This window comes from Simochromis diagramma, unplaced genomic scaffold (genome assembly GCF_900408965.1).
Source record: "Simochromis diagramma unplaced genomic scaffold, fSimDia1.1 OVJJ01000131.1, whole genome shotgun sequence".
Lineage (NCBI taxonomy): Eukaryota > Metazoa > Chordata > Actinopteri > Cichliformes > Cichlidae > Simochromis > Simochromis diagramma.
This window is the reverse complement of record NW_024387200.1, coordinates 1734268-1760494: the sequence shown is the minus strand read 5'-3', so window position 1 is coordinate 1760494 and position 26227 is coordinate 1734268. Positions and strand designations below refer to the sequence as shown.

General features: G+C 40.4%; 2 protein-coding genes and 1 pseudogene across 6 annotated transcripts; all 3 read right to left on the bottom strand.

Moving 5' to 3' along the window:
- Positions 1 to 1310: 1310 nt before the first annotated feature.
- Positions 1311 to 13016, bottom strand: si:dkey-13n15.2 (protein transport protein Sec24C). Of its 2 annotated transcripts, none has more exons than XM_040050378.1 (21): positions 12727 to 13016; positions 11716 to 12411; positions 11563 to 11621; positions 11224 to 11277; positions 10817 to 10928; positions 10547 to 10674; positions 10278 to 10413; positions 9690 to 9799; positions 9469 to 9581; positions 9200 to 9388; positions 8231 to 8327; positions 8014 to 8112; positions 7717 to 7884; positions 7100 to 7196; positions 6872 to 7020; positions 6557 to 6695; positions 5679 to 5800; positions 5379 to 5558; positions 4403 to 4655; positions 2352 to 2441; positions 1311 to 1846 (listed from the first exon to the last, which is right to left on the bottom strand). In XM_040050378.1, the coding sequence occupies exons 2-21, from the start codon at positions 12362 to 12364 to the stop codon at positions 1581 to 1583; spliced, it is 3210 nt and encodes a 1069-aa protein (XP_039906312.1). In that variant the 5' UTR covers positions 12365 to 12411; positions 12727 to 13016; the 3' UTR covers positions 1311 to 1580. The 2 variants fall into 2 exon arrangements, with proteins under 2 accessions (XP_039906312.1, XP_039906313.1); XM_040050379.1 differs by having other exon boundaries at positions 1580 to 1846; positions 4458 to 4655; positions 12727 to 12965.
- Positions 13017 to 13545: 529 nt separating this feature from the next.
- On the bottom strand, positions 13546 to 23263 carry LOC120745477. 4 transcript variants are annotated; one of them, XM_040050375.1, is made up of 13 exons: positions 23152 to 23263; positions 21853 to 22542; positions 21228 to 21295; positions 20908 to 20988; positions 20309 to 20398; positions 20110 to 20199; positions 17967 to 19839; positions 17570 to 17650; positions 16598 to 16870; positions 15920 to 16090; positions 15259 to 15534; positions 14943 to 15092; positions 13546 to 14198 (listed from the first exon to the last, which is right to left on the bottom strand). In XM_040050375.1, exons 2-13 carry the CDS (start codon positions 22493 to 22495, stop codon positions 13900 to 13902), a joined length of 4095 nt encoding a protein of 1364 aa, XP_039906309.1. In that variant the 5' UTR covers positions 22496 to 22542; positions 23152 to 23263; the 3' UTR covers positions 13546 to 13899. The 4 variants fall into 4 exon arrangements, with proteins under 4 accessions (XP_039906309.1, XP_039906307.1, XP_039906311.1 ...); XM_040050373.1 differs by lacking the exon at positions 23152 to 23263 and adding an exon at positions 22879 to 23128; XM_040050377.1 differs by lacking the exon at positions 23152 to 23263 and adding an exon at positions 22879 to 23127 and having other exon boundaries at positions 15938 to 16090.
- A 544-nt stretch (positions 23264 to 23807) lies between these two features.
- LOC120745479 lies at positions 23808 to 25354 on the bottom strand (annotated as a pseudogene).
- Between the last annotated feature and the right edge of the window lie 873 nt (positions 25355 to 26227).

The following is a 26227-nucleotide window of genomic DNA, read 5'->3' as shown; positions in this document are numbered from 1 at the left end:
TCATAGCTTATTTCTAAAGCGCAGTTTTGGCACTTTAACTTAGGTAAAGGATCTGAATACCTTCTTTACCACCTTGTTTTTATTTTAAATTTTGTTTATTTTACTTATTTGTGAGGATTCAGATTATCCACAGCTTTTGTCCCTCATCACCGTCTGGACTCTCCCAAGAAGTCAAGTTTCCTTTCAGATAGTGTTGGACAATGACTGGTTGCAGTTTAACCTCTACTCTTGAGGTCCACATCCTCTTTAGTGAAAATGGTTTCACTGATCTGAGCTCTACCCAAAATGCGTGAAAAGCCTACACACTGCCAATAAAAACTACAGACATCAACTCAGCAGTTAGCAGATTTCTTGGAAGGACACGCTGACTAATAATGAATGTTGAATGTTCTATCTGCGTCTTTTCTTAATGAGCTGGACTCAAGACCTGGACAGAGGACATTGTGAAATTGGCCGGCAAAGCCTGAAATGGGCTAGAACAGAAACAAATACTCTTCAGAGAAATGCACACAAAAAAGTAACTGTGATTAATCGTGAGAATCTGGGAGGATAAGAAGGTAACAAGATCTAAAAATAAAAGCTGTGAGATCAGAGACACGAGGACTAAGAATGAGACAGAGTTTGATGCAGGCCCAGATGGCTGCTGGTAATCAGATTACCTCTGAAAGAAACCATTCGCTGCAGGAGAAATAATATTACAGCACTGACCTTTTAAACTCTGTCGTTATGAGATCAAATCTTCATAGGTTATTTAAAAATAAGCACCTCTTTCTACTTAAGCACTTCTGTCAATAAAACCTTTCCTCACAAGAAGAGATCACAAGAGGTGTTGGTCTGAAATAAGTAATCTCAGATATTTCAAAGAATGAAGACAATACCTTCAGTAATTCTATGACACTGTGTAGTTTCACCCAAATCACAAGGTTTATATTTGCTGTTTTTTGAGAAAACTCCGTTGTTCTCGTATTCTTTGCAGTAGCACCACCATGGTTTGTTGGTCCAATGCACTTTATGAAAGAAACCTGAAACATTTTTTTTTTACATATTTTCTGTTGACAGCCAATGAGCAATTGTTGGCATGTAGCTCAAAGCACCCAGGGCTTAACTACAACCTCACAGAGTGTGTCAAACTACACGTGCCCCCCGCAGCCCCTCGCCCATGCTTCAGCAACATGCTTGAGTGTTGCTTGTAGCAACATAATTGCTGTGAATTAATGTTATCAGCCACGTGGACTCATTAGACAGTTGCCCCTTTGGCTTCCTGAGTCACAAATGAATCTGCTGCTGCAAGATGACACCTGAAACTTCCCTTCTTGACTGAGTTCATTTATTTATTGGACATATTTCTCACACAGAAACACATTCTGGGCATCGCACACACACTGAGACACACGTACACAAAAATCTCAGGCAAAGATTAGAGACTTTCCACGATAGAGGAATAAATGAACAGTCCACTCAAAACAAAAGAAGTCACACAAACATAAATAATATCACAGCAGTCCTTGAACAGATCAAATATTGCATCATTTGAAATGTCTCCATGCATTCCTTATATATCTGACTATAGACTTTCCTCATTACTCGATTACATTACTGTATGAGAGCTTTGTTGCTCCTGTGGTTGTTGTTTGAGGTGGATACTCTGTGGTTTCGTCTTGTGTTAAAGACATTGTATCCACATCTGAAAATATATGTGTGTGTGTCACTGCAGCAGGCGGACAGAGTTGACGTGGAGATGGTAGAGGAAGTCTGCGTAGGACGCGCCTCCATTGGGGCTCTTGTCTTCCACAAGGTGGCGCTGCAGGGCCTCCTCGCAACTGTCGCCCTGCTTTACCACCCACAGCTGAAAAAGAATGATACGCAGGAGGTTACGCTTTCGAAAGCGTCTCCGGTCTTAAGTCGTGCTAATCTGTACACAGCTGCATTACATATACACACCAAGACTCAAAACACGAGTTTCTGCAGCTAACCCCGTCTGTGTCTATGACCTGAAATCACAGGGTGCTGCCGTGAAGAAGGCATCGGGCTCTGCAGGGAAACTCTCTTGCAAGATTTCAGCTTGCAGCTGATACATAACTCACCTTCTCCAGAGGAGTTTATGTTCCAGATAATAAATAAGCCCCTACAAAACTGTTGCCTGACTGATTCTGTACAAAACGGCATCACCATTCCTGAAAGAAGCAGTGTATCTCAGCGTGCAGGTTTATAGCTCAAATGAGAGCTGGGAACAGATGTGGACTGAACTCGCTGAGATGACAGCAGATGTGTAACATAAGGTCATCATACTGGGGTGATGCTGTCTGAACAAATAAACTCAGCCTTCAGCTGCAGTTGACACAGCCGCTCACCTTGCGGGTGCACGATGCCCCTGAGTTCAGTGTGTTGATCAGGGATCGGATACCGATGGACAGATGGTTTTCCAGAACTGGCAGCTTGGTCTGGAGGAAAAAACGGAACAAAAATTAAAAAGAAACACCTGAAAAAGATTTTTTTTAAAAAGAACTTCTCATTCCACATAAACTGCTTTGTGGATGAAATTTTCATAGGTGTGTTTTTATAGCACTTTGTTACAAACAAAAGCAATCATCACTTTATGTACTTAACATCTTTTTTTTTACCTTCTTTTTTTTTACTAAAAGAGCTGAGATTTAACAGTTTTATGGGCTTTTGTGTTTTTGTTTTTTTACTCTGGCCACTTTTGACTAACATCTACTGACTCAACAGAGTAGGACAGTTAAACTCCCTCCCCCACACACACATATTAAAATGATTACAGAATGATGGCCTTACTGTTTGTTAATTCAGTCATGCAAACTGGCTGAATGTTGAAATATGACCAAAAGGCTCACTAACACTGATGGTGAGCTAGTGCACCTTTAAATAAACAAGCAGGACTGTCAGAAACAGTGCTCGCAGCATCAGTGGTCTATCTTACTCCTAACATCCAACATGACACTGCTGAATCCTCCCTCAAGGTCCTGGAGTGCATCTGTGGCCACTAAGTTTTACAGAGTGAAGCAGCTGCACCCTGGTGTGGACGACGCTCATGCTTCAGGATTTCCTCCAGAAGAAACGAGCTCGCAGGATCAGGAAACTTAGGTGGTTCTTTGGTGGAGTCCAGACAAGTTCAATTATCAGAAAAGACACTAAATCATACATTTAAAGTTACAGCTGGGCCCTTCTCTGTGGAGTTTTTCGACTTGTTTTCTCTGTCATGTGATTCGATAACTCTGAATTGATGGGAAAGTATACGTTTAAAGAGACTGAGCTCATGGCTCATTGTTAGTCAGAGGTGATAGTCTCGGTTGTTATGCAGCTGTACTGTTCAAAAGGCTGTGAAACCTGCAGTCAGCTGAGACTGAAGAAGTCACTCGGATGAGTGAAAGCGCTGCAGATGAACAGAATCAACTTTCCTGGGTTTTACTCGGATTATTGAGCGTGCATCCCAACCCAGATGATTATGCTGTGAGCTCTGGTTAGACAAGCATTCATGTTACACTGAATGGCATTTGTTTCTGGAGTAATCTCTGATGATCAGACGAGCTTCCAGTTTAAGTGCATTTAGTTTATTTTTTAACACGGTGGCTGCTTTGCTTTAATGGCCTCCATGGTCACAATGGGCTAGAAAATCTCTGCTTTATGTGCTGCTCCACCGGGAAGTGACCACACGGTGTGCATCTCTATTCATCTTCTCTGCACTCTTATAACAGATACCCCATTCTTCGCTCTCTGTGAGGTGTTTGCAGGATTAGAAAGCTGCACGCTCAGAGGTTTTTGACTTGTGATCACCTCCATGGGAGAAATATTGCCCGACTATAAAACTAGCTGAAATGTTGACGGCAATTTTAGTGTCCAGGGGGGCAGCAGAGCGAGGGTTCAGCGGTCAGAAAGAAATAAAACAGTGAAGATGTAAAACTGAAAAAAGCATTGCCTCTGCAGCAACCTCCCTTGATACATTTAATTTCACTCAAATAAGCAGCCAGCTTCAGTCCCTTTAGTTCATGTTTGCCTGTTTATGCACGACGACTGCAGCGCTTTAGTCTCTGCTGTAACTGCAGAAAATAAATCATTCATCCGATTCATGTGGTGTTGACGTGGGAAGCGACCGTACGGTGTGTCTCTTATCTTTTATCTCCATGCCCTCATAAATGCATAGTGTTTTCTGTGTATATGTTATTGTAATGAAGTTGTTTTTGAAAATGTAATGTTATTAAATATGACTCATTTTAATGAGTACATCAAAAATGAGAGCAGAAATTACATTATGGTAGACCTCTGTGACCCTTTCCATCAAAATAACAAAGCTCTGCTCTGTAAATCAGTTATTACAGTGATCACATTTTATTTACAATAAAGTAATAAATATATTTATCATCATAAAGAAAGAAAATTTAAATACCACTAAAATCTGACATGATCTCTTCTATGCATCCATATCTTTCCTCAATCCTCACCTCTCCAGAGGGCAGGGATGAAAAACAGCTGGTGTTGAAGAGCTCAACCAGTGTGCATGCTGGGACTTGGGTGCCCACCCATAGCAGCAGCGTGAGGGGTGTATGAACCAAATAAAGACCTCTGGGCTCCAGGCTAGCTGCAGAGCAGCGCAGTGCCTCCTCTGGTTTCGGAGGGTTGGAGCCATCAGTTGATAAAGGCTGCAGGTGACGGAGGAGTGAAAAGCCGAATTTAGTAAAAGTCTTCAAAGCTCAAAATGGCACAAGCGGAACTGTCCAATGGTGCAAAGGCTAAGCTAATGGTGACTATTTAAAGGGAGCAATCACTTACTAAATACATAGCGTTGCTATTTTAAGCGCAATCTCTATGCTGACTTGTTCAATGGAAAAAGAGGTCACAGTTCAGCACTAATGCAGGGCTGGAGAAATACTAGTTTGTCAATGACTCATCAGCACCGTGGCCTGTGCTGCCGGGCTGTAACTGCACTCTGTTCTTAAAATAGACAATAGTTTGCTACATGAAACAGGAAATCAATCCTTTCTCTTTCTCCTTTCGTTTTATGAATGAGAAACTAAACTGTGCGGCCAGTTTTTCTGCTGAAACCTCCCTGCATTTAAATATATATTTAAATTTAAAAATCACAGTAATGGTACAATTAAAAATAAATAATTTTTAATACAGCTAGTGACGCTTATTGTACCATAAGAATAAATTCTTCTTGCTTTTAGAATATCTCATCACGACATGTGAGCATAAATTCTAACCATTTCTCTCTGCTTCATCCGAATGAGCATCTGACACTATTTTGAAGTTACTTCATCGCAACTTTATCCTGACATATTAGTGTCACTCTGATCAAGAACACCCTTATTTAACAGAATAAAGACATGTAAGACAAACTCCCATGTGTTGATGGCACTGACCAGAGGCAGCAGCAGAGGGTAGAAGTGTGTGGCAGTGCTGCAGGTGTCCATGCGCAGCACCTGGCAGCGCTGCTGCAGGCGCTGATGGATGGAGCTCCTCAAGCCTGGCAGCAGCACTTCACTCTTCCTCAGGCTGTTGATGTAAACAGGAAGAGCTCGCAGATACTGAGGAAGAACCAGCTACAGGACGCACACAGTGCAGTACGTATGGTCAGCGAGACTCAAAACAATTCAACTATGTGCAATATAATAAAACCACAAACAGCGGCATTGACGTACATGTGTGCGCAATGTTCTCACCTGCCCCGCGGACACTGAAGCAGAGCAGCAGTGTTTTCGATAGGACGCCAGCGCTTCCGTAACCTCCGTCTGCAGCTCCTCCCTCAGCTCCTGCAGGGGGCGCTCCTGTACTGCACAGTACACTGACCAGACAGAACGAAGGCATCATTTGAATATCATTTGGTAGCTTCAGATGTCAATATTTATGGGGATGTTGGTGCCTTTATTTAAAAGAAGAGAAGACAACATCAATACCTCAGAATCTTTACATCAAGCTTCATTCAGACCTCAGTGTAAATGCCGTCACTTTAAAGGGGCGAGTCAATAATTTTACCAAGATGCCACATGAGAGACTGTAAAGCTGCACCAATAAGCTTTTAAAGAGATAAACTTACTATTGCACAGACTTACAAAAAACCCCCAAATAAAACTGGCAAACAGATGATTAATAGCACGAGATAGGTGGTTTTAATGACGTCATATTTTTATTAATAATAATAATATTAAGGATAATTGTATATTGATTCATTTCAGGTTTTCATGCAATTTTCATTATGTTTAGGATTGACTCACCTAAATATTTTAGTATTTGAATATTTGTTCACTTTAAGGATTTAGTTATTTATTCGTCTTAAAAAGCAGAAAGCTGTTTAATCTGACTTTCGTTTCCTTGGTGTTGCTCTCTGCTCCGGTCCTGTTCTGTTTATCGAGTGACAGAAGGCTGCAGCTCTCTGAGTCTTCATATTACATGAAAGTAGAGCTGAAATCCCAGCAGGACTCCTTCCTTTAACTTGTGTGTAGGTAGATTTTGTCACACAATATAATTCATATTGTTATAAAGTTAGAAAAGATCAAAGACAGCTCTAATAGTCTACCCGTGAACAGTGCAAACTCCTTACTCTTCTTGCAGTAGAAGGTGAGTAGTGTTTGGGCCTGGTAGTGACGAAAGGTGTCCTGTAGCTGACGTGAGCACCGCAGGGTCAGAGTGTGAACCCTGGTCCTCCGGTCTCCTGTCTGGAGGGTGTAAGATAAAACAACCTGACACACAGGACAAAAGGAAAAGAAACAGGTTTAGTGTACAGCTAACATGTAAACTGGTTCCCAGTATGTGCAGTTACCGTTTCATCGATACATCGATATCACCTTATTTGTAAACTACATCAGCAAAAAAGCTTTAAAATTGTCACCATAATGGATTTAAATGACAGACCCACCTGTATGGCTACGCCCCTCGTCTCATCCAGAGCTCTGGTGTGTGCGAGCTCCACAGCCAGTGTGGTCCACGTGTCGAGGGTGGCCAAGGTGACACGTCCAGGGTTAGAACCAGGAACAAACAGCCCGTAACAGCCGGACACGCGTAAATCTAGTGAGACGCGTACATGTAATGGAAGCATTTCTGCAGAGCACTCCCTGCAAAATCTTAACTAAGAAATAAATCTCACCTTTGCTGACAAATATCCTGAGCTCAGCCTTGTAGCCTGTGTGCGTCTCTACAGTCCTCTTTAGATCAGTGCTGAAACGCTCTCTGTCCAATTCTCCCTGTGGAGCATATAAAAAAAATACCAGTTTACAACCAGACCTCACAAAACATTTTCCAAATCGTCATTATACAGATACAGATAAAAGACCTCCTGCAGTACTGATAAATCTGATGGCCTCTTTAATTTTCTCCAGATGGCTTTTTTCTAGTTCCATCTGCTTGTCTGCTGATGTAAGAAACTAGACCTCGTTTTTATTCTTGGTTTAAAAAGCACCATTTGTCACATGTATTTACACACATTTTAAACAGGATTTGTAAGAGTGAAGCAGAACGTAATTTGTCACCCCATTAGGATAACTAACTGCAGGCTGCAGGCTTTAAATTGAGCTGGACTTTAGTGTAGTGTCATTTTTAGTTACTGTGTCTCCCATGTGGCAACCTTCATGGTTATAAATATGCCATGTTTGATGTTGCGGTGTTTACAACCATCACTTAATTCAGTATTATTCAACATCCAGGATTTTAACCATTTAATTTGTGGAATTCTCAGTGAAACAGTAGGAAAAGCCGCTGATTTACCTGGAGGTGGCTGTAAGTGTGCAGAGCTCCACCTGTCAAATATGGAATGTCGCCTGGCCAAGCCCCACCCACATCTTGGTGAGAGAGGACAAACAGATGAACACCACATCCCTGATGGACGCACTCCTTGACCACTGACACGGTCTGTTCTGATGGCTGAAAGATGGACTGTGGGAGGAGGAGGAGAAAGAAATTTACATATGGAGAGGGGTCATTCGCCAAAGGATGAGTTCAACGGTTACATTGCGACCCTAGTACCCACAGGTGTTTACACCTTATGGCATTGAGATAGTCTACCTTTGGTTTGTTGGTGCCAAAGAAGCCTGAGCTTGTGTGTCCAGTCTCTATCAGAGAGGTAGTATGGAAGATCAGCAGCTTGCCAGGACAACCCAGACCCTAGTTTGTAATACAGTCAATTATGATTTTATCAATATTTAATGCAGCCACATCGCACAAAGAAAAACCTTTAATTGTGACATTTAGCCTGATGAAGTTTAGTGCAGTTATGCCAAACCTGTAGTACAGCAAGTCCTGCTTTGACAGGCAGCTCCATGGGAACTCCACCGGAGTCAGTTCCTTCTGTGTTGAACTGAGGAACGAGTTGTAACACGCTGCATGAAGAACAGAGACAAACAGATTGTGAAACTCATGAAAGACATCAAGACAAGACTATACTTACATCAGAGTTTAAAAACAGTGGCACCTGCAAGTGCTACCAATCAGCCTCCTAGTAGATGCACTTATGGTATCAATTTGAAATTCCTGGGTGACTTCCTAAGTAAGTGCATTAACAAACTTGAATGTAAATGACACCTAACCGCCTGCCTGCCAGGGTTTTGTGGTAATTAGCATACTAGCATTGTTTTCCTAAAAACATGTCTACCATGGGTTAGGGTTATTAGGGTAATAGGGCTATTATCTACCTTATTAAGCCATAAAAGCGGCTCATGAGTTTAATTTTTGTAAACGAGGAAAGGTGAGACATAAAATGGCAATAAGACAGAGTTCGCCTGTTTGTGATGGGTCAAGTTAATTGCTGCATTATCAGAAACAGCCTGCATGTAAATGCCAGCTTGACCCCACATGGTCGCAGACCTGGTACCTGTGTTTGAAGCAATCATTTCAAAGGCAACACGATTGCAGGTTTATTGCATACATTTGCAATTATTTTGCCTGTTCTATAGTCTCCAGCCAGCGTTTTCACTATAGTGACTGCAGCATTTGTGGCACCACAGTGGTCAAGGCCACTGAATGAGAATGAGATCATGACAAATGTGCCAAATTCCACAGCTTTTTACCAACATGGACCTCAAACGTTGTGGTTGCCTGTGCTGATTCCCTGCTTTGCTACCAATAAAAGATAAAATATTACTTGAAAGAGTGATACAAGAAACACTGACATGAACAAAGTAGCACCACTGCATCAGTTCGTCATACAGACTCGGCAAAATACATCTGAAAAAACTGTTAGCATCTCTGTTACCTGTCGATGCTGCTGATACAGTCTTTGAGGGGCACCAGAAGTCCCTCCCTCACAGGAAGCTGCAGGTCTTCTGTCTCTGTGATGACCAGCATGTGTGGGCGGGACAGTTCAGGACTGAGGTCGTAGAGGTGGATCCTGCTGTCATACGTCATCAAACCAACACGGACATCTAAAGCATCACCATCCTCCCTAAACACACAGGATGAAACCTTAAAGACAAACCAGGATTTATCAAAATTGCACAGGAATACTACTGAACACTGTTTTACCTGTTCATAGAGTTAAGCAGCATTTGTATTTGTTGTGTTACAAATTCCAAGTGTCCTCCTCTCAGTGCTGAGACAGACACATCTATGGCTAGAAGGAGTGCAGCAGCTTCCCCCTGAAACAATATGACAAGCGTGTCACAGTTGTACTTAAATTTCACAAAGCCTGTTTTCAAGAGCAGCTAATGATCATCAACGTGCAAACAAAACTGTAAATGGGTAACCTTCTGAGAATTGAGGATTTCATATGACCCCGTGCTGAGTTCAGGCCTCTTCTCCTTATCGACCCGAACCCCGTTCACACCATTGGTGGGCTGGTAGTGCTGCCATGGTACTGAAACACAAGAGAAGACAGACAAACTGCAGCTACACAAAAAGCAACAAAACTACACTCAGTTTGTCCAGAGCAGTTCAATACACTGAAATGGCTTTTAAACTTCTTACTTGTCTTCATTCCACCAATATTTTAAGTATTTTTACTCAAACAAGTACGTTCCATAAATCCATAAAGTCTTCAGGTCAAAAAGACACAAAATATTTTTCTGTTAATAAACAGTACAGTGTAGAAAAAGTTGCTAAAAAAACAAACTATTGAAGGAAACAAAAGACAGCACAAATTTAATTTAATTTAAAGTGAAAGCAAGGAGTTTATTATCGAGCTCGACCCCTGGAATACACGACTGACCTCAGTGTTTGTACAGACCACATAACTACTGCATAGATGAAGTTTACTGTATTTGAATTTAATCAAATATAGTTTTTTTTTGTATTTTTGGTATTTGTGAGTTTACCTTCTCTCTGTTAAATCTTACCTTCACTGAGTTTGCCACAGAAGGGGCAGTAAAACCTTTGACCACAATCCTGCCAGCCCATCGCTGGACACATGGAAGCTCCACACCCCCCACAGCCCACAACACACTCTGTCTCTTTGCACAGTGGGAGAGGCTTCTAGAGGCAACAAACAAACACATTTAATGCATCTAATATCTAAATGCCATATTAGTTAATTGTAGCAACAGTATTGTAGCTTCATCTCCATTTTTAACAGAATATGAAGCAAACTGAGCAGCGAGAAACTAACCTCTTCAGCACTTTGTTTTACCAGAGGGGTGATCAGAGCGCCCAGTGGCAGACGGCTAAGCAGAGCGGCCTGACCCTCACAGGGCACACAGTACGAAGTGGAGCGGATGGCAAAAGGACTTGCATTACCTACAACAGATATAAGCACACAGAGGATCACAGATGGGATGCAGGTTTTAAGTAATGGTGATGCACTGGTGAATATGCCATCTGCAACCAGAGTGCTGGATAAAATAAATTTAGGAATACAGACAGTTTTGTGTGTGTTCACCTCTGTCCTCTACGATACAGGAAGTAGTTGCCAATGGAGGAAGACTGGAAAAAGGCTCAGAGGTAAAAACCTTCCCCTCCCACTCAGCCTTGTCTTCCGTCATCACCTTCACCTAAGGCCAAGAGAGAAACAAGAGGTGGAAGCAAGAATATGTTAACATTTCAGAGGAAAGACATATACGTGTAAATGCATGGAATTAAGGATAAATACTAAGCTGCAAAGGAAACAAGCAGAAATAGTTAACGACACTTTACATTAATGGACATTAGACATATTAGAGAGAACATGCATCGTCCTTCAGACTAAAAGCCTGTGAGAAGTTGAAGAGAAAATTGTTCTTCACTTTAAAGGAGCAGACAGGAGTTAGTTAGGAAAAGACAGAAAGGTAAGAGGATAAAAGAACTTACAGCGCTAGGCAGGAGCTCTGGGTCCAGACCATAACGAGATTCAGAGTTAAGAGACTGCAGAGAGGAAAGGTAAAAGCTCATTCTCAGAGCTAAGATGACACACGGGTGATAACAGAGTCAACACGAGCTGATGTTCAACCTATTTTCTGATTCTGAAAGGTTGAATAAAGGTTCCTCAGTTTTACAGCAGAGTAAACACACATGAAGAAGTTAGCTTATAATGTTAGAAACTTATAAACAACTTCCTTAAATTTATGGGGTTCTAAAGACTAAGAAATTATTTCGCTATAAATTATTAGAATTATATATTTGCATATTTAATATTAGATGTTTCCTCACCTGAGGTGTGAAGCTTTTGACCTGTGCAGCTGCAGTGGGAACAAACTGGTTTATGTTTTCTGGGGAGAAAGGGGAGATCCAGAATAGTAATAAGTGGTCTATTTTTATTCACACTACAGCACATGACATCTGATTAATAATAAATGAACTCACCTCCAGAGTGTGCTGGAAGTGTCCACTGAGGCTGCTGTTGGATGGGAGAGGTGGGCGAGGCATGATTGTGAGTAAATACTGCAGATGATCTGGCATTTGCTCCCTCAAATCCAGGCTGAGGTATACACTGTGGACTCTCGTTTCCATATAATGGAGGCCTAATGGGCAAATGATTTTGATGTGGTGACTGAGGTCCATTTACTAAATCCTGCTGTGTGTAGGGATGCTGGAAATGTTGAGCTACAGCTTGGTAAGGGTTGTGAGGGGAATGAAGTGATGTCCATTGGGTGTCACAAGGATGAATGTCTTCATTCATGTTACTTCCTCGGCTTGCAGCTGGAATCGTGGCTGAAACATCAGGAATGACTGGCTGCACACTGTGGTCAGTGTTATTAACATGTAACAAGCTGTTATGAGGATTGTTGTTATTGTGTGAAAATACAGTGAAGTCTCTCTGGAAGCTGGAGCTGGACATCTGGAGGTGGTTGTAGCAGGGAGTGTAATCAGAAGGAGAACTCAGGTTGAGATGCTGAAAGCTGGGCAGAGGGTCAAAGAGGTGTCTTGGAGGTGAAGCTGTGGACCAGTCCTTCTGACCCGCCCACGGCTGGCAGGGTGTCTGGCTCTGATTGGCTGAGGGGACGTCCATCATGCCCCATAACCATCACTGATAGGTGTATTTCTCTTTGGAGGCGTTACCTAAAGAGAAAACAGAAAAATATATCAGGAGGGTTGTAATGTGATCCTGCGCTCTCCACTGACACAGGTTATATTTTGGAATACGTTGCATTTTCAAAAACACATATTTTTCGCTATGAGTTCAGTTTCTATGATTTTTAAGCAAATTTTTGCAGAAACTGTCGAGTCTACATAACCGCTAGCTGTCCTTCGGATAGCACCGGATCTAAATGATCATGAAACAGATCAGTAACAGTACACATAAGAAAACATGATGAGATAAAACACCAATGACTCAAGAAACAAATTCATATTCGGTTATAAAAGACTTAATACCCTCGGACATCAAAGGAAACGGCGGGCTCCGCATGCAGCACTTGAACATTTGCGTCCTCATTTTCGCCTCCCCTACACCGGAAGCGAAATGCTTTACGTTATATTAAAATGTAGAAAAATGCACGAATGCGATAATAGTAGTTTTGTAAGCGTTTGTTAGTAGCTCCAGCATCCCCGGTTCCCGTTATACACCTGAGCCTCACTGCAATGGAAGCGTCATCACGCTGGAAAGTCTAACGTTTCCGTATGTCCTTTCACAGTAAAAGCCTCCAAAACGTACATATTTAATTCGGTTACTAATTTGGAGTTATACAATGGGACTAGATGAAAATGTTTTATATACTATATCATCTGTGCGGAAATTCAGATTATTGCACATTTATTTAAATAATTTAAAAGTAGCTGCTAATTCTTTCCAGCTGAAGATGCCCAGAAAACCTGAAAACTAACTAAATACATATATGGTAAATGAAATAAGGTCAGCCAACAAGAAGCTACAATACTAAACACGTGCTTAAATGCTTCATTACTTTTTTAAATGTTGCAATATAATATTAATATCAGAGTGCTGAGTGTCAGACTGACCATGGATCTCTCTGTTACTGTTAAGAATGAACAGTGCAGTTCTGTCACCAAGTACTTTCTTTTTGAGAAATTAAGATACTGTTTTGATGAACATTTTATATTTATATTTGATCAAATTCAAACATTCTGAATGACTAATTTTCCTACCACTCCTGTACACTCTCGGTGTACAATAATGTGTCATCAAGACACAAGGTTTTGCCTCCCTGACCAAAAAAAGAAAAAGCTACAATATTATTTTTGAGACTTTACTGTTGAACATTTATTTTAACAAAGCATCATGTGCCAGTATACCAACCAATGTAACCAGATACTGTATTCAAAATTGGTCACAGTACCGAGGAACACCATAAAAAAAACCTTTTATCTAAATGTAAATAAAACAGTAATTTTTCAGTATTCATGAACAGTCTCTGTTAAACAAACTTGATAAAATAAAACGTAAAAAAACATGAAAACAAAAACTGAGAACTATAATGGAAAGATATTCTCACATCTGATATACAAATGGACAGAAAGATTAAAGAACAATAAGTCAGCTGAAGGATGTGAAATGTTGCAGGTTTGAATATTAACATCATATCAAATCTACAGCTGTTGGTAATGTGGAGTACTCTGCTGTCCCGCTGATTTTCTGGGCCTTTTCCTGCTTTTTGGTGAATCTTGGAAACAATCACTTTGTCTTTGCAGGGTTGTGATCCTGTTTCTGACGTAGTCCTTTACACCTTTCCACGTGCGGTTTCTCAGCGCTCTTGGCTCAGCATCAAGACACCTGATGCAGTCGTCTTTCTGAGGCACCTTGTGGCCTTGAATGAAACTCATCATGTGTCTTTCTACAGCGTGGACCTCTGCCTCCTCCCACGTGTGTTTAGTTTTATGAAGGGAACCTATGAGGATGAAAAAAAAACATAACAATATATGATTTTGTCAGGGGCCATCTGTAGATGCTTCTATCATGCAACTGAATGTATTATTTGCTGTATTTCTGCCCACCTTGTTTTTATAGATAATACCAGATTACTGTTTCATTCGGATGCTAATGACTGCCTGTTGAGAAAGTGCCTCCATCATGCTCAACAAAGAAGTGGGCACACCTATTCCGTTTATTTTTAGATGTTAAATATAAATGACTACTTTACTTTTTATGAAATATATAATATTGAACTGGAAGGGCTATAAGTAAAATGCTCCACACACAGACTGTGTTCCATTTTGGATACTATTTGCTTACATTTGTTTATTTTCCATGAGCTCTTTTCACCTAAAATGCTGCACGTAGGACCGCCATGTCTAGATTGTGTTAATATACTGTGCTGCTAGAGGCTGGTGGGTTTACTTGTGAAATAGCTTGAATATTGTTTGAGAAAATATGTAATTATTTCATTCATCGTGGTAAAAAGCTAACATTCCAAAAATTTGCAAAGATGAACGAGGCAGATGAAGAAAGATGTAAGGTGTCCTGAACCTTCAGCAACACATAAAAGGTGGTAGGCCTACTAATTTGACTCTTGTATTTTTATTAATTTATTATAAGTTTGTGTGACGGTCCCATTATTGTGATGAAGGCAATCTAAACCAAAGGCAAACAGAAATGAATAGACAGGAAGTATATTAAAGGTGACCATTATTACCTTTCTCACTGGATTTGACAGATCTGCTCGTTTTGCTGGAGCTTGTTGTTTCTTCATCTTCTTGTTGACAAAACATTTCTGTTCCACCACCTGCATAGGAGTCATTGTGATCCCATGAACTGACTTGTTCTCCACCTGCAGACTGTCTCACTGTATTGAAGACAAAACATATATACATATAAGGAAAATTATTACTTTATTACTTTTTACTGGGAATCTTAATGGGGAGAGTAGGGGGAGAGATAAGTCAATTAAGAGGGAATGTTGAAGAAAACAACATCATATCAAATCTACAGCGGTTAGTAATGTGCAGTACTCTGCTGTGGCTCTGCTGATTTTCTGGGCCTTTTCCTGCTTTTCGGTGAATCCATGGAAAAGCCGCTTTGTCTTTGTAGAGTTGTGATCCTGTTTCTGACGTAGTCCTTTACACCTTTCCACGTGCGGTTTCTCAGCGCTCTTGGCTCAGCATCAAGACACCTGATGCAGTCGTCTTTCTGAGGCACCTTGTGGCCTTGAATGAAACTCATCATGTGTCTTTCTACAGCGTGGACCTCTGCCTCCTCCCACGTGTGTTTAGTTTTATGAAGGGAACCTGTCAGGAAGAAAAAAAAAGAAATCAATGATCCTGACATTAAAATGCATCTTGGGCAGAGTTGGAGTATAGGAATATTTTTCTGAGAACTTCTTTGTGATCTGTGTGCAAGCCCAGAACCAAAAATAAAATCTAATTATTTAATTTGCATTGATAAAAAGCAGGTATCCCTAAAACCTAGGCTAAAATGCTAGCCACGCAATGACAGAGTAAGAGCCATGGAGGTCTAAAAGATCAACTGAATTCTACTAATGTACGTAAAATACGTAAAATACTGTAAGTAAAATTAAGTCTGACAGTCTGGTAATGAAAACATCTCTGCAGCAGGTAGTAGCTAGCATGACATGATATTACCTAAAAATACCGTGTCAGTCTTAAAGACTACCATTATTAGCTTGTCCACCTGATTTGACAGATTTGGGACGTGTAGTCTTGCTGGAGCTTCTTGTTTCTCCATGTGCTTTTTGATGATTAAAAGGTGCCTCTCCACTGTCTGTAGTAGAGCCTTCATCGTGATCCTGTGAGTCAGCTTGTCGTCCACTCGAAGGCTGTCTCGCTATAAATAAATAAGTAAATAAGTAAGTAAGTCTATGTTCACCTTAGAAATCCCAGCACATATACACAGACATGCAAATACAACATTTACTACAACTGTGATTCTAATCTGTATCCTAAAACAGCATTTAAGGGTACAGCATAAAACTGTGAGTATTCAAAAAAAATCAGCTGGATTATTTGAAACAACACCACGATGAAAACTGCTGTGCTCATAAAACGAACAGACTGGTATTGTTAAAGTGGTGGGCAATTATTAGCTTTTGTTGGCCATTCTAATAGAGGAAGACACTCATGACTTTGTGAAAGAGACAGATACCAAAAAAAAAAGCTGAACAGAGAGATCGAAGAGTGAGAGAAGGAGGTAAAGAATAAGCAAAGGAAGAATAGCAAAGAATAAGGAAAAAGGGTTGTTGAAGACATTTACAAAAAAACAAACAAAAAAAAAAAAAACAGGTTTGGCCTTCAGCAACATATCACATCTATAGCTGTAGGTAATGTGCAGTACTTTGCTGTGGTTCTGCTTCTCTGGGCCTTTTGCAGCTGGTCGGAGAATCCTGCGAAGAGTCATTTTGTCTTTTCAGAGTTGTGATCCTGTTTCGGACGTAGTTCTTTAGACCTTTCCACGTGCGGTTCCTCAGTGCTTTTGCCTCAGCTTCAAGACACTTGACGCAGTCGTCCTTCTGGGGCACTTTGTGCTCCTGAATGAAGCGCATCATGTGTGTTTCTACAGCACGAACCTCAGCATCCCCCCATACGTGTTTGGGTGTACATTTGGAGCCTGACAGAATAAAAAAAAAAAAAAGAGAACTCACATTAATCCTGAGAAGAGGAAATGTCTGGAGTTTCTGTTCCAGAAACAGAACCAAGTTAAACTCTCTGACAGTTACTGGGGTAACAGACTGAAATCAACCTGCTTGGTGGCAGGTTTTCTTCCACAGATTCTCTGAATCCCATCCTCTCCTGCTACACCTCCACCATCACTCAGTTCTCACTTATTTATTGATACAGTCGATGTCAAATCTCATATTGGAGCAATTTGCACACATTTACATATTTACAAACATGCTTAGATATTAAGCAGTAAATGCATAGAAAGAATCAACACAGTCACAAAACACAACGCACATGGACGTCTGCACAGACCCTTTTAATTTATCATGAATATTAAGTCACTTGGACCCAAGCGCACTCACGGATGCAGAGAGCATAATCGAGGACAGAATCATCTGACAGTTGATGACAGTGAGAATGTTTTTTACGTTCAGGTTTTTCAACAGCAAAAAAGCCCATGAGCGCACCTCTTTTGGAACATTTTGAACACAACAGCTTAACAAATCTTTTGCTTCTTTTACTGTTTCATGACCTGCTATTTTTTTAATGACTTAACTGCCATTTATTACTTTTCTTCTGTCCTGTTTTTTTTGGCTAAAAATGAAAAAGAAAGAAGAGAAAGCCTTCTAAAGTTCCCCATGATTACCTCTGATAGATTTGTTGGCACTTTTTCCTCCATGTTTTTGTTGAGATGCCGGTCTGCCTTCACTATGATCCCACGAGTCAGCTGAATTAAAGACAAAAAGATGTTTTCTCTCAGCAATCCCCGCACGTATACACACATTTCTTCAAATAAATTGCAGGATTTACACACACTTGTTTTTTTAACTTAACTGAGTGACTCCAGCTTTATAAATTCACTCAGCATGTTGCCTTCTGCAAACAATCACAACTGAGTAGCTCATGGCGTACGTTTTTTTTAACCAGTTAAAAATATCCAACTTTCTTACTTTTTTCTTATATTTATAGCTACTGATGGGAGTCAGGAATCAGTGCCAATTAGTCTAAAGTAGTGTAGGCCTACTTTTTATAAGCCTTATTACCTTCAGAATCCATTTCAATATCATCCAATGTGGAGTCATTGCACTGCCGCAGGATCTGGATTTTGTTATTAGGCCCAAAAATTTGGTTGGCTTCATTTTCATCCAGGTTCATCAGTTGTAGCATTTTTGCAAAATGCTTGCGGACATTTTTTGATGTCAGACCTTCAGAGTTTTGAGCTCCACATTCTTTGATAAATCCTTGAAGACAATCTGTCCCCCTGTAGTTAGACAGAGCATTTGGTCGGGCAAAGACGAAGGGATTCTTACTGGTGATCCCACATGCCTCACGAGAATCCACTAGAAGCTCCAGAGCCGACTCAAATGAGGGCTTCAGTAAAACAGGGACTTTTCTCCCGCAGTCCCCACGTACATCAACTCTGGTGAAGAACCTACACATGGTTTTTTCCAACTCTGTGACAGACGGGTCCAAGTCATCAGGCGGATCTGACTTTGTTCGTGACATGAATTCCGTCAGCTGAATCGTTGCAACCTCTCGAGGTTTTCTCTTGTTGAAGAGGATTATCCGGGAAAGCATGACTCTGGCCAGAGCGACAAAATTTTCTGTAGAAAGACTGTCTCGTAGATTCTTCTCAGCTGTAGTATGAACCTTCTCCAAGTGGAAATGCAAGCGCTTCATATCTTGAACAAGTGGTATCTGCTTTGCTCGTTTTGATTTAATTTCTCTGAGACTTCTTAATGCGGCCGAAGAAACAAGCTTAGTCCACTTCTTTTGGTACACAGAGAGGAAGTTTTTAGCAGCCTCTGCCTGTTTTGTATCACCAGACTTTACCGCGTTCTCCTTAACAATACTGCAGGTCTTCTGCAGGCTGTGGCCAAGCTTGATTGCAACGGAAGGAGCGGCGTAAATTTTGGTTTCTGAATCATAGCCTGCCAGGACGTTCACTGCAGACACCACACGCTGGAAGTTTGAAGGGTGAAAGAAGTCCTCCAGCTTCTTCATTGGGGTCGTTTTTTGAGCCTCAAGCACAAGTCTTGCTATCTGACGAAGGTTTTGTCTTATATATGGGTGCTTTTTCGCATCACGGCCATAATGATTGTACATGTATTCCCCGAACTGCAAGAGAATCCTGTCATCCATGACAGCTCGCGTCACATCATCGTATATCATTTCATTCAGAATGCTCCTAGCGACATCACTTATGCCACGGTCTTCACAGTCCACAGTTGCCAGCACACACATTGATGCGATGCGCTTTTTTCCAATACCTGAATCCTTTTCAATCTTGCTTTTCGCTGGGCACGTCCTCATGTGTTTGAACAGGTTTCTCTTCACAAAAAGACCATGACAGTGAAGACAAGGAAGAAAGTCACGGGCCTGTCCAAGCACTTTCGGTCTTTGTCGTACGACAAGAGTTCCCTCTCCTGTTTTCAAAACATTTTTATTATGTGCAAAGTTTCCTTCATTTGTTAATTTTTTCCATATATTTTGTCTTTCTTTGGAGTGTTTGGGATACTGAAATGCAGCTGCAACCTCTGGTTTGTCACTATGAATTGACTCAAAATGCCGTGACAGTTTTAACACCGGCTTGGAGCAAAACAAGCAGTAATTCTTCTTGTCATAAAATCGAGATTTTGAATTTGGTCGTTTTACAGCTGGCAACACTGGCGTTTGTGACGCTTCTGCCTGACTAATCACAGGTTTCCTCTTTACAGGAGTGACTCCTTTATCCTTTCCTGAAGAATTTTCTGATTTTGAGTTCTGCTCTTCTTGGTGCGGTTCTTCACTCACGGGGGACTCTGGATCGCTATGACTAGATTCATCTGAAGAACCTTCTTTGAACTCTTCATCACTCCCTGGTGAGTAATCCTGATCATCGTCCTCCCCTGACATGTCTGAAACAACTTCCTTTTTCTGAAAGAAATAAAATAAATCTTTTTTTCCTTGACTTAAGATTAAACAAAAACAACAACAAAAAACATATATAAACAAATTAAAAATCTCAAACATTTTCCCCTTCAAAAAAGTCCTTTTCGGTTTCCCCAAAACACGGGGTTATGGTCACTTTTTATTATTAATGATAATTTACAATTTCTAATGTAATACAATAATAAAAATCCAACATGCTGTAATCAGCATGCAAAATTTAATATCATAAACAAAGTGAAAAATGCAGGTAAATACCAGCGATTCTGCGGGTGACTCTGGCGTATCACAAGCATCATTTTCCTCGTCATAGTATGAAGGTGAAGAACCATTTGCTGAATTACGTGACTGTAATCGAAATAATTAAAAGGTGATATGATGTGATAACAACCTTGACAATCACACAGCATATGAAAAGCCCAAAGAATGTTCAGGCAATAATTTATTGTGCAGTTACCTTTGAATTTGCAGCAGTCTGTTCACACTGAGGTGGCTCATCATCTGACGACTGCCCATCGCTGCTGTTATCTGATGGCAATGCTTTCAGCTTAACAGGAGGAAAGTGAAGTAAGCAGGGAGCAACTGTGTAGAATTTTCTTTAATAATTTTAAAGTATTAATACTAGATAACAACCCAGCAAACATTTTGACTTTGAGAAAACATCAACTTCATCATTACACTTTCTAGCAAGAAAGAAAATTAAACACCACGTCTTTCAGTCTGGGAGACGTCGACATTATGGGCAGGGGGAACTAACTTAAGTTCATATTGCAACATATGAGACAAAATCGATGTATGTTAACGCAAATAACAATAACAGACTCTCGTAATTCTACTTATTGTACATGGAGAAAACGTGTCCCCATCTGTTCACGACTACTTAGTTAACAAATTAATCGGTGTGTCCACCACTTCACAGTTCTGTTTTTGTTGTTGTACTGCGCACAATTTTGACCAGAGATGTGCTATCAGGGTTTCAACTATGTTTGTTGGGAACTATTTAAAAGCATCAATTACCTTCTTTATTTTATTTAAAAAAAGCCATAACCCACTTACAAGTTTATCCATCTCTGCCAGTTGTTTAAGCAGCTCAGCACGCTGCTGTAAAACATCTGAACGCCGCTTTTCACTGCTGGCCTGAAAGCAGACATAATAAAACCTTTACAGGACAAAATATAATAGTTATAGTAGTAATCATCTAAAATCTCCAAGGCTCTTTAACATGATGTCGGTTAAAAGGGAAGATTTTGCCTTTATTGCAGTGCTACAGTTAAAAGGGACTTAAAATGTAAACCTCTGTAAAAGCAAAAAGGTGTGGAAAAATGCAAATATCTTCAAATCATCCATCAAACAACATTTGCTGTTATTTTCCTCACCGTAGTAGATCTATTTGTGTTTTTGTTTTGAACAGCTGCTTTTGGGACGGGGTCATTCACAGCTCCTGCAGAGAAGACAGTAAAGTTAAAAACAAACACACAAAGTGTTAAACAGTTCTGCAAACACTTGTTTAGACAGGCGAAACAAGGTCAACTTTTTAGTTTAAATTTTTTTAAAGTATGACAATCCACAACAGACAAATTAGATCAGTCTAACGTAACTAAATTTAAATTTTGGCTAGCATTTTTAAAGACTGTGTGAGGAAGAGCTAAAAGACTTTAAAAACATTTACACTTCCAAAAAAACAAAAACAAAACAGAAACAAAAAAAACAAGTAAAACAAGTGCTTTCCTTAAATATAAGATATTCAAGAATTTAATTTGTTAGCTTTGTCATACAGTGTTGTTCTCTTGTCCTGTGATAGCAAGAATATGATTCAACACCCCTCAAAACCCTAACACTTAATCAACTATTTGCATTTATGTAAGCCGCTTAACTAATGCACCAACTAAAATACTAAACACTGCTTTGGACCGAGTTTAAATCCAACCTTGCATGCGTACCTACATTAATATGATGTGAAAAAATACATTGTAACATGCATGTAATAAAGCTACAGCTTACCTCTGCAATGTGATGAAGGTAACCACTCAGGCTGCTCCTGAGAGGTGGATGAGGTATAGCTTTGAGTGTTTCCTGCCCCATGAGCAGACTCCACATTTTCTCCGTCAAAAGCAGCTTGATGTTGTCTGCATGACGGCAGGCGGGGGGGTAGACCTTGAATCCCACTTGACAAACCCTGACTGGATATTGGATTTTGAAATGTTTTGAAGGCATTGTGGGATGAGAGAACAGATAAATCCTGGGGCCCACAAAGCTGAAGTCCTTGGTTTGACTGTCGAAGAGCTGGTGGGGTAACATTTTTTCCTTGGTTCGCTGATACCATGATCGATGAAAGGTTAGAGCTTTGCTGATTAAAAGAAATACCTTGAGAGAGATTTGGGATATCTGTGGCAAACAGCGAGCTGGATGATGGAATGCTGCCAATATGAGAGGTTTTATACATGTCAGCATGAGGGTTGTTTCTGGAAGATACAGTGTTCAAGTTGTTAGTACAACTCTGATTGGGTGCCTGCATGTGCTCATAGGAGGTGGGGAGAAGGCTGACGAGCGGGTTCTGAGATGAAGCTGCTGACCAGCCATTCTGGGCCATCCAAGACGGACAGGGAATGTGGCTCTTATTTGCTGTCGGGTTATCCATCACCATCAAAGTTCACTCCTTGAAAGTCTCCTTTACTTCCTTGAGTAGAGGTCCTAACAGAAATAGAACATTATAATACCAAAATTTCATTACTTTTCTGTGGTGTGTTTTGAATTTTTAATTCAGGTTTTCAAAGCTGAAAACGGGCAGAAGACAATAGAAAAATCATAAAATAACGAATCAATACCAAAACATTTTGGAAAACGCAAACGTAAGAACATGGAAGAAGGGAAAATGTAGTAACTGAAATCAGCTTTTCGCTTTACGAAAAACAGGTCAGCTTATCACCAAAATGTGTTTTAGCTGAGTGGGTCACCGACCCTTGAAGCTGCACCGCACCAAATAACATATCAGTCTCTGCAGGATATTTTTAAAAAAGGAATACTTACTGGGCATTGATGTTTACAGCGAGAAATGGACAGTTGCGTTTAAACTGCTGCAAATGCGGTCGAAACGAGAAAAACGTAACTAGCTTAACAATGTGCTATCAAGTCAGTTTTTTTAACTAGTTGTTAGCTGTTAGCGCGCTCAGCACCAAAAACCATAAAAATATCCGTAAAACTGATACTAGTTCTAAAATTAGTGATATGAAATAAACAGAGTGTGCAAAAAAATCTATTTAATTTCCCGCAAACCGCTTTAGAAATCAGGAAAAACCATACCTGCGGCCATAACCGGAAGTAGTGGTCGTTGTTTACATCACAGCATCACTGAGAAAGTAAAACTTCCGTCTATTTTTTTCCAAAATAAGATACAGTTCTACAATTATAAAATAAATTGGACTTTCACTTAAAAAAAATTTAATGAGCCAAAGGTGGAAGAAATTGTATTTATTTAAAAATAATTCCTGCCACGCTGTAAAAGCTCAATAACGAGCAAACAAAGGTCATTTTTTAAATTAATGTTACTGCATCCTTCCTTACGATGTCACATTCATCAGCCGTAAGTGACGTTAAATCTGTTGGAAGAGAAGCAAGAGATACCCAGACTGGTTCTTTCTCATCATGTAGCCATGTAGCATCTGATATGTGCTGTTCCAACTTATCAACCTAAGATCAGTTTGTTGGCTGACCATTTCCCCATAGACAGCCCCCTACTGGTGATAAATCTCATCAAAATACATTCAGTACATTTCAAAAAAAGAAAGATTCCTTTTGTTTACAGTTATTATCATCGTCATTAACATATTTTTTTAAAAAACAAAAATATATCTAATTTCTCAAGCAACGAATCATTTCTTTTGTGGGATGAAAGAAAATCTAATCAGTCACAGACTATTTTCAATATAAAAAAGTCACAAATGTAAGTCATCTCCATACAGTCATCTTAATTGTGTTTAATGCAGTCCATGTAGTGTATAAACATACAGTTAAGTACACTTGTCATGAGTGCATACAGTACACAGAAGCATGATACACTGACTATACTACAAAAATCTTTCTCACTATGGGGGAAATATCAGTCTGACAGACTTTTATGCTACCAGGCTCTCCAATATGCAAATATGGAAAGAGTTTCTCAGTGATAGTGTCTTTGTAGGTGTATATGTGGGCCATGCCATCAACATCATAGAAGGACACCTCTCCTGTGTCATAGTCCAGCTGGATTCTTATCCTTTGGAGACTCTTCTTCACTGTCATAGCTTGACCAAAACCATTACAGCATTTTCCACTGCCATATAGCAAGCACCAGACTCCAAATTCAGGTGAAGCAGAATGCTCTCCCTTCCTGTTAGATGACTCTTTAGTCAAACCAATATTCCAGCGAGGATGGTCTCCCACCTCCACCTCCCAGCCATGTTTCCCTGAGCTGAAGCCCTCAGAGCCAAAAAACTTTAAAATACTGAGTGTTTCTCTCTGGATTGTTGGGAAGCTGCTGCTTTGTGTCTCCACATCTCACACTGGTCAGATCATCAGACAGATAGAGACAGCAGTTTGCAGTGTTTGGGTCCAGAATGACAGGACTGAAGTGGACCTTCTCCTTCATCTTCTCCCACACTCTGAAGGACAGGTTGCCCAGGTGTTTGGCCACATCTATCAGTGCTCCTGAGACCAGCTGTGGATCTGACACTGAGCTCTGGGCTCTGGCTCTGCTCTGAGTGTCTTTATAACTGCTGAGGAATGGCACGCTGTGTTTCTGCAGCTCTTCTTCAACAGCAGAGATGCTGTCTGACAGAGAGGAGATCTGCTCCTCAATCATCTTCATCTCTCTGCTGATAGTCCTCCCCTTCTGCTCCTCTTCCTCCCTCAGAGCTGCCAGTCTGGACTCCTCTTCCTCTTTCAGGATCTGCTGGAGCTTGTTGAACTCTGCTCTGATCTGCCTCTCTGTGGACAACAGCTGCTTCTTCATGTGTTCCCTCATTTCATTGTATGTTTCCTCCACTTGTTTGTATTTGTTCCTCTTGTCCTGCAGAGACTTTAAGTCAGATTTCAGCTGCTCCTTCAGGTCACTGACTGCTTCTTCTACAGGAACCACTTTGTGACTCTGGTGGAGAGAAAACTCACACACAGGACACACAGCTCTCTGCTCGTCCACACAGAACAGTTTCGGTCCTTCTTGATGTATGTTGCAAACCACCGCCACTTCGTTTTCTTTTTCTGTCAGATATGATTCAGATTTCTGTCTCCCTGCAAAGGAGTCAGCAAGTTGTTTCAGTGCAAAGTTGACAAATAGAACATCTTTTGAAGATTTTCTTTTACAAACTGGACAGTTTTTGTTTTTAGGTTGTTCCCAGAATTTCTGCAGGCAGCTTGAACAGAAGCTGTGGCTGCAGCTCAGAGACACAGGATCTCTGAAAGTCTCTGAACACACATGACAGCTCAGGTAATTTTCAAGAACTTTTTCAGCCATTTGATCTTCCTTCTTCACCAAATTCTTGTTGAATTGTCTGTTTTTCGTAGTTGTATTTTTCAGCAGGAGATCTCACACCTTGCAGTGGAATTTAAAGTCTGTTTGACAGTGTGGAAATGTTTTCATTCATGACTGTTAAAAGCAAGTCAACCAGGCGATGGTGTTGTCGTAATATAATCTTAGAAGATCATGGCAGTTTTGTTTCCATACAGAAAGAAAATGAAAGAAGAAAATTATATGTTGAGCTCTCAGGATTTGCTTTTACTTAAATAAAGTATAAAAATGACAGAAAGATGAAGAAATCTGAGTTGTTTTAGTCTGCTGAGGAGGATTTCAACTGACAGATACTAAACCTGTTTTACAACATTTTTGTTTTTCAGCAACTGCCACAGGAAACACTTTCCCAGCATGACCTTAACAACAACATCAACATGGATAGAGAATAAAGAAATCTTTTTACGTTTTTTATCAAATCCAAATCAAGACGGAACCAAAAGAGAAAGTGCAAAATGCTAAAAAAAAAAAAAAAAAAAAGAAGGGCAGTCACGTTTTAATCAAGATGATACAAAAGTCAGAAACAGACACATTGTTACAAAATGCCTATCCCAGCTGTCATATCGAGACAGTCTAGTCTGCCCCAGGGCCAACACAAGGAGACAGACGACCGTTTTCACCCACATTCACACCCACGGGCAATTTGAGATCATCAGGTAACTGTGGGAGTAGTTGGTGGAAACCCAGGAAAACAGAAAGCCAGTTTGTGGATTTGAAACTCAGGACTTTCTTGCTTCTTGCCACCACGCTACCATATTCAGACACAGTACAAGGTTTTAATGAATGTATCTGCAATATTTTCAGAAACTAGTCTTGATTTTTTGTTTTACTTGT

Excerpts from the sequence above, each read along its gene's own strand:
- si:dkey-13n15.2 (XM_040050378.1), bottom strand. The coding sequence starts at position 12,364 with ATGATGGACGTCCCCTCAGCCAATCAGAGCCAGACACCCTGCCAGCCG. Across the intron at positions 7,885-8,013 it reads TTGGCACCAACAAACCAAAG|TCCATCTTTCAGCCATCAGA; the intron begins GTAGACTATCTC and ends CTCCTCCCACAG. Across the intron at positions 5,801-6,556 it reads CACCTTCTACTGCAAGAAGA|TGTACTGTGCAGTACAGGAG; the intron begins GTAAGGAGTTTG and ends CTGTCTGGTCAG.
- LOC120745477 (XM_040050375.1), bottom strand. The coding sequence starts at position 22,495 with ATGGTGATGGATAACCCGACAGCAAATAAGAGCCACATTCCCTGTCCG. Across the intron at positions 15,535-15,919 it reads AGGTGGACAAGCTAATAATG|GTTCCCTTCATAAAACTAAA; the intron begins GTAGTCTTTAAG and ends TCTTCCTGACAG. Across the intron at positions 14,199-14,942 it reads TGTCAAATCCAGTGAGAAAG|GTTCCCTTCATAAAACTAAA; the intron begins GTAATAATGGTC and ends TCATCCTCATAG.